Here is a 12,270-nt window from a genome sequence, read left to right as displayed (position 1 = left end):
GTTATTTAGTTATCATGTTCATTATGAGGAACCTAATGACAATAAGCAACTTTCCAACACTGCTAGCCACACCCTGCTACTCCAGGAAACTTTATCTGGATAAATATGAAGTAGTATTATAGCTTTCTGCAAACAGTGTCATAATTCTCAGAAATCAGACTATCGAAGACTACTGCAATGTCAGCGTATGAATTTTCAGTCTTCCAGACAAGGGAATCAAATGAAATGAAAGTTTGGACTGTCTTCCTTATCACAAATCTCAAGAAATTATTTATTTACTCCACTGTTACTCTACAGGAAAGACAAATAAATTCCAATATTATTTGAGAAACCAATGAAGACCAAGGGAAGTTAGATTTTAAAATTCTTGCAAAACTGCATTAAAATATGAAGACTAATCCTGTTCCTTCAGACCAGCAGTGTGACATTTATCTTCTGATTTTTGTCTCATTGACAGGTTAGGGATTCTGAATCAACCTAACACTAGGGAGTGATTAAAAAAATAGCATCCAAGCATGATACCAAATGACAAGTGAATGTAAAACACGTTATTATGGTGAATAGATATAAGCAACCACACTTTTTTTTAAAAGACTGGATAGAGGAATACATGGAGGAAAAAAACTGTCATAAGGCAGTTATTAAAATAACTGTACTTTGCTTTGACAGCAATATGTCAAGGAGCCTGATTTCAAAGGATATTGCCTACAGAAAATCAAACTCCACTGCAGTGTTTTGGTTGGATGGCTGAAGCATGATCATAATTAATTCAACATAAATATGTGTGAACAAATGATCAGTTGCAAAAGCTGCCTCTGCTCTGAATTGAAAGCAGAGCTCTTAATTACATCTCAGTTAGGACTCAGGAGACCGAAAATGTTAGGTACCAACCCACAAACCCGATATCCACAAAAAACAGCTGTCCGTACCCATAAGGCAACCATCTTGACAGATCGCTTTATGAATAACAAGTATAGGTGGGCTGCTAACTAGCCTGCATTGCCAACAGCTTTGTGATTCACTGTATACAAACCTCTGGTCTAACCTTGAATACATAAGAGTTATACAAAACCAGATAAACCACTGCAAGACAATAATAATTAGTGGCCTGAGAGCTCTGCTGAAAAGAATTTGACACAAGAACAAGTAGTGTCAGTTTCAGACCCCGAGATTCGTAAGCACTCTGAACTGAGAATCCTTTGAGTATACCCTTGCTAAGGTTTAGCACTATTTGAATATCCCACAGAAATCTTTGGGCCACAGCAACCTACTGCACAAAGAGTAGCAGTGTCGGATGACTGACAGGCCTGTGCAAGTTCCTAAGATGTCAGAACTATGACCTGATTGAAAGCATATTAAGAGTAGTGTACTGACTGAAATCAATCACTTTAGTTATGTGAAGAACAGAACTGGGGAAAAGTTCTGATGTGGACTTTTGTTCAGAAGAAAATTGAAAACAACATTAACAGATACTGATGGAATCTCAAATAGAATAGCAAGCCCTTTTTACAAACAAGTAATCCATGGAAATCATTCAAGTTCCTGCAACAATGTGCTCACATTTTGAAGATGTAGAAGGTTTCTACAAATAATACACACAGAATGACACAAATTCCACTTCAAGATGGTAATGAGGGATTTTAAAGCAAAAGCAAGACAACAATGAAAGCATGTTCCATCAACAGGAAACTTTGGCTTAGATACCAAAGATGAAATAGGCCTTTTTTCAGTAGAATTTGCCAAAAGGAGAACATGTTTCTTAAAACACTTTTCAGGTGAAAACCAATATAAAATGGATAGTCTGAGTTAAACAAAACTATTCAGAAGTGTCCTTGAGAGGATATGAGAAATTACAATAAAAATTGGGTAATGGAAACAGTTAAAAATGACAAGAATCTGAACAAAACGAAACAGGAACTTGGGCAAACATCACATTTCATCAGTCTCCCATGAGTCACAGGAACATGTAATAATTCATGCTGTCCTTCCTTGTGTACAATGAATATTCCCTGTTAGTTGTTTTTGGTATGAGCCCCAAACACTTGAGCAATATTCTACAATGGGTTGTAGGGTGTTATGTTAGCAGACTGCATTTTACCATTATCTTACCAATAAACTGAAGTCTGCCACCTACTTTCCCTATGACTGAGGCTATGTGATCACTGTATTTCATCCCCATAAATTGTTAGCCCAGAGTATTTGTACAAATTGACTGATTCCAAGTGTGACTCACAGATTGTGGAGTTGTACAATATTTTTTTCATAATGAGAAGTGCACAATTTTATATTTATGAACATTTAAATCACTATCCTCCCCACTAAGAAATTCTCAATCCAGTCACAAATTTTACTTGATAACACATGTAGTTTTAATAATAAGAATTGGTGACTTACTGAGTCAAATGTTTTCTGGAAGTCAATAAATATTGCATCCACTTGACTGCCTTGATCCACGACTTCCACAGCATCATGTGACAAAAGCATGAATTAGGTTTTGAGTTACCAATGTTTTTGGAATTAAAGCTGGTAGGCATTGAAGTGGGCTGTCTGAGATATCTCACTGTGTTTCAGCCCAGAACATGTTCTAGATTGTACAGCAGAGAGATGTCAATGATGTTGGACAGTAGTTTTGGAGATCACTTCTTTTACCCTTCTTGTAGGGACATGCGACCTAGGCTTTCTTCCAAATACAGGGCACAGTTTCTTGTTTGAAGGATCTATGGTATGTGACGGTTAAAATGGGGGATAACTTAGCCACAAATTCTGTACAGAATCTGGTATAGATTAAGTTGGGCTCTGGAGCCTTGTTTAAGTTGAACAATTTCAGGTGTTTCTTTACTTAATACTATGGAGAGCACCTCCCATTATCATGAGCTGTTCTAATACATAACATCAAAGTGTTTCACTGTCTTGCAATACATTGCACCAGCCAGAATGCAGCCCCACTGTGAATGCTGCTCTCAAACATGGGATTAGTTGGTTGATGTTTAGAATATTTACTGCACACACACACACACACACACACACACACACACACACACACACACACACACACACACACACAGAGAGAGAGAGAGAGAGAGAGAGAGAGAGAGAGAGAGAGAGAATATTCTAAAAAACTGTTCCATTATGTATTGATGCCCAGTGCTAAATTATTAGAGCTATTCAATGAGATACGACACTGCTGCCTTCTTATCTACATCACTGAACATGTAAATATTTTCTTGTTTTAGCTGCGTTTTGTACCTTGCCAATAAATATTGCTACGACAACCACTTGGTTACTATGTAATACCAGTTTTGATGTGGACACCCTCCAAAAGGCAGAGGCAATTTGTTGCAATTACATGTTATATATTTCTGTCCTAAGTAGGTTTCTGAACAATCATCCTTTGACTATTAAATAATGAAACCATAGACACACACTATATTCACTTATCATATTCAGTCTGTCTATGGAAGAAGATTCACGATGAATGACAACATCTTTGAGACATATTTCACATTTATCAGACTTCTGATTGCAGTGTTCATTTTGAATGACTACTGTACACAAATAAAACACAATGCGACTTTCTCGCTACTCAAACGCTAAAAGTAATTTGACCTACTGCACTAATCACTGCAGTGAATGTTCAGTTCCCCCACTACTCAACATGTTACAGGAAAATGGAGGTTACTTTCTGACAGTCTTTCTTAAATAATTGCCCATTAATCTATGTCTATATAATACTTATTTTCCAAGACACTACACCTGTTGCTTCATGAAATCCAGTAAACCTCCCTGTTCAGAAATGAGTTCTAATAATCTCCAGTCCTGATTTCTTGCCTAATGTACATGTTTGTTTCCATTTTGGTATCTATTTTTATTCTGCATGATCACTTAGAAGTTCTGAAATGGTGTACAATGATCACACCCTTTGTTTGATAAAATGTAGTAAAATTCATTTTAGCCCCATGTGGTCCTTGACAAGCCCATTTCTTATTCGTTTTCCTATAGCAGAACGTGTTATGCCTGAACTTCTTGTTCTCTGTTAATTCTACTAGAGTATAACTTCTGACATTTCTGGTACACAGTCTGCAGTTTCATACTGAAGAATTATTCTTTATGTTTTGTCTTACTTTCCTATTAAAACCCCCAATTACTGCATAGTAGTGGGATTTGAAGCAGTTTATCTACCTCAAAATTAGAGTGTGAACAAGTCAGTGAATAGGCTTGGGTGTTTACCACAGAATATCTTTTCTTTAATTTTACAACCAAGGAGGTTAGAATGTAAGGAGACGCCCTTACAATGAAAATGCGAAGCCTGCCTCCATCACAATGGTGATTCATTGTAAAATGTTAGTATTGCAGTGTTGCTCTTCGACCTAATTAAAGCAGGAATAAATCGTCTGGCTATTTTGCCGCAAAGTACACCATGTTCAACAAGTGAGAATTAGCATTAATGTTTCAACTCTCTGATGATGAACACTCATCCACAAAGGTAGTTGTTTCAAAGTGTATACTCAGACCTGACTGTCAATTCAACACACTGACACTAAGAGGCTAGACTTAACAGAGGGCTTTAAACAGAAACAGTCTCCCCAAGGTGGCGGACAGGCTTCAACTGACATCAGTGTTTGGCATAAATAATGCAATTTCTCCTTTATTTTAACCTCCTTGTTTACTACAAATCTTACCATATTGTTAGAGATTCCTCCGCTATACTTTCTACACCTGAATTTCCCTCCTGCTCTATTCCTCTGTAATATATCATAATGTACAGATTTTAATTGAATGTGGTTTCCATTTTATTGCTTCATTTCATATAAACCTATGATATTCAATTTTATGCTATTTAACAACTCTTCCTGTTCCACTGCCTATCTTCAGATTCTGAAGTTCTATAATTTATTGCCATGAACTATGGACCTTGCTGTTGTTGGGGATGTTTGCATGCCTCAGTGATGCAGATAGCCATACCATACGTGCACCCACAATGCAAGGATATCCGTTGAGAGGCCAGACACACGTGTGGTTCTTGAAGAGGGGTAGCAGCCTTTTCAGTAGTTGCAGGGGCAACAGTTTGGATGATTGACTGATCTGGCCTTGCAACATCAACCAAAATGGCCTTGCTGAGCTGGTACTGCAAACGGCTGGTGAAAGCAAGGGGAAACTACAGCTATAATTTTTCCCAAGGTTGTGCAGCTCTACTGTATGGTTAAATGATTTGGAATCCCCTTGGGTAAAATATTCTGGAGATAAAACATCCCCCATTTGGATCTCCGGGCAAAGGGTACTCAGGTGGATATCATTATCAGGAGAAACAAAACTGGCCTTCTATGGATCGAAGCAGGAATGTCAAATCCCTTAAAAAGGCAGAGAATTTGGAAAGGCAAATCAATAGGTTAAAACTAGATATAGAGGGAGTTGGTAAAGTTCGTTGTCAGGAGGAACAGGACTTGTGGTCAGGTGAATACAGGGTTACAAATACAAAATCAAATATGATTAATTCAGGAGTAGGTTTAATAATGAATAAAAAAATAGGAACATGCGTTAGATGAACAGTATAGTCAATGCATTATTGTGGCCAAAATGGACATGAAGCCCACACCCAGCACAGTAGCACAAGTTTATATGCCAACTAGATCCGCAGATGATGAAGCGATTGAAGAAATGTATGATGAGATCATAGTTGACATTTGGTTTAAGAACCATGAAAGAAGGTTGTATAAGTGGAAGAGGCTTGGAGACACTGGAAAATTTCAGATTGATTCTATAATTGTAAGGCAGAGATTTTGGAACCAGGTTTTAAACTGTAAGACATTTTCAGAGGCAGATGTGGACTCTGACCACGATTTATTGCTCATGAAATGTAGATTAAAACTGAAGAAACTGCAAAAAAGGTAGCAATTTAAGGAGACAGGACTTGGATAAATTGAAAGAACCAGATGTTGTTGAGAGTTACAGAGGGAGCATTAAGGAATAATTGACAACAACAGGAGAAAGGAATACAAAAGAAGAAGAATGGGTAGCTTTGAGAGAGGAAATAGTGAAGGTAGCAGAGGTTCAAGTAGTAAAAAGAATGAGGGCTAGTAAAAGTCCTTGGGTAACAAGAGAGATATTGAATTTAACTGATGAAAGAAGGAAATATAAAAAGCACTAAATGAAGCAAGAAAAAGGAAATACAAATATCTAAAAAATGAGACTTAAGTGTAAAATGGCTAGCAGGAATGGCTAAGGGCAAATAAGGATGAAGAAGCATACATCACTAGGGAAAAGATATATGCAGGAAAATTAAAGAGACCTTTGGAGAAAAGAGAACCAGCTGTATGAAGATGAAAAACCAGTCCTAAGCAAAGAAGGGAAAGCAGAAATGTGGAAGGAGTATATAGAGGGTCTATACAAGGGAGACGCAATTGAGGGCAATATTAAGGAAATGGAAGAGGATGTATATGAAGATGAGATGGGAGATATGATACTGCATGAAGAACATGACAGAGCATCGAAAGACCGAAGTCAAAACAAGGCCCAAGGAGTAGACAACATTCTGTTAGAACTATTTATAATTTCGGGGGAGCCAGCCATGACAAAACTCTTCCATCTGGTGAGAAGATGTACAAGATGAGCAAAATAACCTCAGACTTCAAGAAGAATATGATAACGCCAATTCCAAAGAAAGTGAGTGCTGACAGGTGTGAAAATTATATAATTATCAGTTTAATAAGTCACGGTTGCAAAAATCAAACATAAATTCTGTACAGAAGAAGAATGGAAAAACTGGTGTATTCTGAACTCAGGGAAGATCCGTTTCGATTCTGGAGAAATGTAGGTACACACGAGGGATATCGACCCTATGAATTCTCTTGGAAGATAGGTTAAGGAAAGGCAAACCTACGTTTATAGTATTTGTAGACTTCACGAACGCTTTGGACAATGTTGACTGGAATAATCTCTTTGAAATTCTGAATGTAGCAAGAGTAAAATACAGGAAGCGAAAGGCTATTTACAACCAGACAGCAGTAATAAGAATTGAGGGGTATGAATGGGAAGCAGTGATTGCGTAGGGAGTGAGACAAGATTGTAGTCTATTCCAATATTATTCAATCTCTACATTGAGCAAGCGGTAAAGGAAACAACTGAAAAATTTGGAATAGGAATTGAGGTTCAGGAACAAGGAATAAACACTTTGAGGTCTGTCAATGATATTGTAATTATGTCAGAGACAGCAAGGACTTGGAAGAGCAGTTGAGCGGAATGAACAGTGTTTTGAAAAGGGGTATAGGATGAACATCAACAAAAGCAAAATGAAGATAATGGAATGTAGTCGAATTAAATCAGGTGATGCTGAGGGAATCAGATTAGGAAATGACACACTTAAAGTAGTAAAGGAGTTTTGCTATTTGGGCAGCAAAAGAACCGATGATGGTCGAAGTAGAGAGGATATAAAATGTAGACTGGCAATGGCAAGAAAAGCATTTCCGAAGGAGAGAAGTTTGTTAACACCGAGTACAGATTTAAGTGTTAGGAAGTATTTTTTGAAAATATTTGTATGGAGTGTAGCCATGTATGGAAGTGAAACAAGGATGATAAAAAGTTTAGACAAGAAGGGAATAGAAGCTTTCGAATTTGGTGCTACAACAGAATGCTGAAAATCAGATGGGTAATTCACGTAACTAATGAGGAGGTACTGAACAGAACTGGGGAGTAAAGAAATTTGTGGCACGACCTAATGAGGAGAGTGGATCAGTTGGTAGGACACATCCTGAGGCATCAAGGGATCACCAATTTAATACTGGAGGGAAGCATGGGGAGTATAGATCGTACAGAGCGACCAAGAGATGAATACAACAAGCAGATTTAAAAGAATGTAAGTTGCAGTAGTTAGTTCGAGATGAAGAGGCTTGCACAAAATACAGTAGCTGCCTCAGATCAGTCTTTGGACTGAAGACCACCACTGGAAGAGCAGCAGCAGAACAAATAAAAAGTAGATGAGACTGTTAAGTTTGTAAGGTTTATGTTATTGCTTATAAGGTGTCTCCAATTCAGTTCTTTGTTAAGTCACCATTTGTAGCAACTTGTTTTAATAGAATGAAGACTATACATGTTATATCAATACTACTGAGTCCCTTAGACTGTCAGGAGAGTGGGAATTTCAGATCTGAAGAGGAGTCAAGCAAGGAGATTCCATATTACCAAAAGTAAGTAAAGATTTCAGGTCTTCAAATTGAGAAAAATGGAGGGTTGTGTGTTAATGGAACTTACCTAAATCATTTGTGTTTGCTGATGATATTCTACAATTTACTTCAGTGTACACAAACTTCAGCAGCAAATCGAAAAAGTTAATAGAGCAAGTTCAAAAATAGACCTGAGAATACTTTAAACCAATAATCAATAAGTCGAACAGAAAACTGTACAAATTAATGACGAATTTGTAGAAATAGTTGATGAATTTTGTATTTGGGGGCAGCTGCAGATAATTAGATGGACAGCAAAACAGTACAAATGGCCTGGGGTGCTGTTGCAACATTAACTACAGTTTTAAAAACAAGTCTTCTGATGTGTCTGAAAAGATAAGTTTACAAGTAATGTTCAATACCAGTTTTGACTTACAGTAATGAAAAATATACTTTTCATGAAAAAATTCAGAAAAAAATTACAGTTGGTTAACAACGGAAGGATTCATGTTGAAAATTACCTGGAAAGAGAGAAAATCAAACAAACTCATCATGGAACGGGCTGAAGTAGGATATGTAATTGTGGCTGTAATAGCAACAAAACGGTGAAGTGGGAAAAAGATATATAGTGAGGCAAATGGGCAGTGGATGGACTAATGAAGTTCATGGCTAGATTCTAAGAGGTAAGTAAAGACACCCTAATGGAATGTGAGTACATGGCATCAGAAAAAATGGATGGGGGATATGAAAGCACATAGCTGAGACCATAATGCATGAATCAGTCTGGAGGATGCCTTCATCTAGAAGTGGATATCAAATGGAGAGATATTACTTTGTCAGATGTGCCTCATGAGAATCTCACAAATGCTTGCTATGGAACATGTACTTGCTGAGTTGTGGATATTTATTACTTTGCATTGCAAATACTATGATTATTTATTTCGCAGATCACAGATATATACCATCACTGAAAATGTATTTGCTTTATTGACTGAATAGCTTATCACAACTTTTTTGTGTGTAACTATACAAGAAAGAAATAGGTGGAGTTACGTTTTATGTCAGTACGGAATATACGTTTGGGGGGAACTTATTAGTCTGATTAAAATTACACAATAATTGATATTTCATGCTGTGGCACTTAGTTTCTTCCACTCAAATATCTCACCGTTACACACTTATCATATGCTGTTGCCAATGTTGCACAAGAAAGTGTCAGTTACCTCAGTGGCATATATACACAATCCATTATCAAGCTCTGCTGAAGCCCACTGAATTCCTACTGGCCGCAGTGAGTGAAAACTGCCATGCTCACAGCCCAAACCTTAAGTGAGATAAGGCTGACATGAAATATGGCAAAGTTTTACTGCCATGTGACAAATGTCAAATAACAACTTGTCTTAATCTAAGTATGTTTAGAAACAATTTCTGTAAAAGAATAAAAGTGAAAGACAAGTATAAAATAGCAAAGGTGATTGTGAAACTGGCTTATTACTTGAACTTTTGGTAGTTATGGTGTTGGAAGTAAGTGAATGGCATGAGGGCTAGTAAAATGATAACGCTTTTTAGTCAGCATATATTCTTCACCAACCAGTTAGGAAAAATGGTGAGAATATATTATCCCACTGACACCAAGATCATTATAAAGAGAACACCAGTGTATGAACAAGGAAGGAGAATTAAATTAGCCAATTACTTGTTAGAAAGTATTCTGGAAAACAACAGAAAAACTAATTAGGGTGATTTTTATTGACTGTGAATCTGCTGTTAAATTTTTTTTTAATTACGCAACTGGTTTTAGCCAGAGACCATTTTCAGTACAAATCAGTACAAGAAAATGATCTCTGATCAAAACCGGTCAGACAATTAAAAATAAACTATACAGCAGCTTCACGTGTTACAATATGTCATTTCTACAATAAATTATGGTTGGTCAGATAAGCATTTGAGCCATGCTTCAGCTAAATATGAGTTTGGCAACCTTACCATTGCATCTCACTCAGTTCTTTGGAAGCAGTGCCTACAGATCTTGTACAAAACCAAATGGCAAAAAGGAAAGCAAATAAGTGAACTGGAATTTCTCAGAAACCACAAAATTAAATTTCACAGTTGTTGTCACTTATTTACTCCCTGTTGCTTCACTTTAAATTGCTGGTAACCAGTTCTCTTTTGTTACAAACTCTAGGAGAACGTTAGCATGTAAGCATATGTTTCTACTATTTTTGTATACTCCAGTACATGGCATCCTGTACATTATTACACACAACAAAGCAGCAACTGTCTTTGAGTTTTTAGTCTGGAAAAAAAAGTAGCTTTCAAATGTAAGCTGCAAACTGAACTTTAAATAATTTTCAAAATGCCACTAGCACATTTTTTAATGATGAGGTCTGGTCTGGAGGACCATATAATACAATGAGTAAGATTTCTGAGGGGGGAAAAAAAACTACCACCTCTGATGAGCCAGTGTTCACAAAGTTGTTAGCCAAAGATGGTCATCTTGGTTTGACAACTGGGTTTACAAAAGTTTCAACACACATACAATCTAAGTCTACACTTCATGATACCTTGTTGAAAACTTCTTGTGAGAGCAGCTCCATTAGAAATGTACTTTCTACTGCAACTCAGAAATCTACAGATTTCAAAATCATAAAAGAATCTCTACAGTAGAAGGAACTGATGATCACTACTGCAGTGTAAAATGATTATGTTTACTAATTATCTACTTTTTTTAAAAAAAACTAATGCCTGAAAAACTGAAAAAGGCATGCATAGTAAGTCTTGGATTAGGAAGCAACGTAACCTTGATGGCATAAGATTGCAAGCAAGTCACTGCTGCTGCCACAGACACACCTGTGCCACTTCCATCCTCTGCAGTGTCTTCACCACACAGCCAACGCACTGCTGGCCTTGTCCCATCAGGACTCAATAGGGCTGCTGTCACTGTATTTTCCTGAGATGTTTTTCCTATTAATATAAATAGTGACACGAAAAGATATAAGGAGAAATAATTGCAACATCTACTCAAATTGCATCACATAATCCCTGTGTACGGAATTATAGCCACAACAGCAAACTGGGAAAAGGCTAAAACATAGCACTCATTTAAGATTTCTTTTTTGTTTTGTTTAAAGTAATGTTTTACTGGCATCTGGTTACTACAGATGAATTACTCTAACTTACATTTATCTTATCATAAAAGAAGGAACAGTGCATACTAGATCAACATAAGGTAGTTGAAAAGCAACTTTTAGATAAGCCTGTCAGCAGAACAGGTCATGCAGATAACAATATTGGAGTTTTGCATATGAATACAGAGAACTGTCTAAAACAATAATAAGATTTGATTTGTACACTAGTCCTCAACAATACTGAGTTCAACCTGGAAACTGAACGATTTAAGTAACCTTGTATTGGAAAGCAAAAGTAAATGACAGACTGCAGTTTACTCTGAAAAGTTAAAATTTTTGAAATGGGGTTATTTGCTACAAGTAAACTTACAGCATTTCAATTGTGAATACTAAATTATCACAATATTGCAGGAAAGCGACCACATATAACTGCAGTAACTGAGAAACCACAAGGGAACAACATGAATTTCAAAATATGCACACACCCAGCTGATATATTTGATGTGTATGTTAAAGGTGCCTCTACAATCATTCAAAAAACTTGTACAACAAATTACTTGACATGACTATATACGTGTTGGAAGTACACATAGGGTATAATGTTGGGGCAAATAATTAAATGGCACTAGGTAAAATCAGAGAGGTCCAATCACAAATTCGTGCAAAATGGAGTTCATAAAAAAGTGTCTCCTCCCAAATAATAATAATAATAATAATAATAATAACCCCGTGGAGGCCCGGGAAAAGAATAGGCCTCCGGTATGTTCTGCCAGTCGTAAAAGGCGACGAAAAGAACAAACCACTAATAGGGCTAACCCCCCTTTTAGTTTGATTAGTTGGTTCAGGACAGAACTAATGAAGCCTCGGACAAGCGCCGTCATGGTCGGGGACGACGCTTGAACCCTATGCCCGCCCACAATGGTAACGACACTGCTAGCCAACTGGAAAATGATTTAAATCCAAATAGAGGTGTTTTGCAGGATATG

At 37.0% G+C, this 12,270-nt stretch overlaps 1 protein-coding gene across 4 annotated transcripts in view; it reads right to left on the bottom strand.

The window, feature by feature from the left end:
• LOC124709673 (USP6 N-terminal-like protein) overlaps positions 1-12,270 on the bottom strand; it is a 143,192-nt gene that overhangs the window by 23,039 nt on the left and 107,883 nt on the right. For 3 of the 4 annotated variants that reach the window (XM_047240860.1, XM_047240858.1, XM_047240859.1), the window contains one exon: positions 11,007-11,120. The exons of the other annotated variant lie outside the window; for it this stretch is intronic. In XM_047240860.1, coding sequence (XP_047096816.1) covers positions 11,007-11,120 — 114 coding nt within the window. The remainder of the gene's footprint in view (positions 1-11,006; positions 11,121-12,270) is intronic. 4 annotated transcript variants of the gene reach the window in all.

Source organism: Schistocerca piceifrons, chromosome 1 (genome assembly GCF_021461385.2).
Source record: "Schistocerca piceifrons isolate TAMUIC-IGC-003096 chromosome 1, iqSchPice1.1, whole genome shotgun sequence".
Lineage (NCBI taxonomy): Eukaryota > Metazoa > Arthropoda > Insecta > Orthoptera > Acrididae > Schistocerca > Schistocerca piceifrons.
The sequence above is the reverse complement of the archived record's forward strand: the minus strand, read 5'-3'. Positions and strand labels throughout refer to the sequence as shown.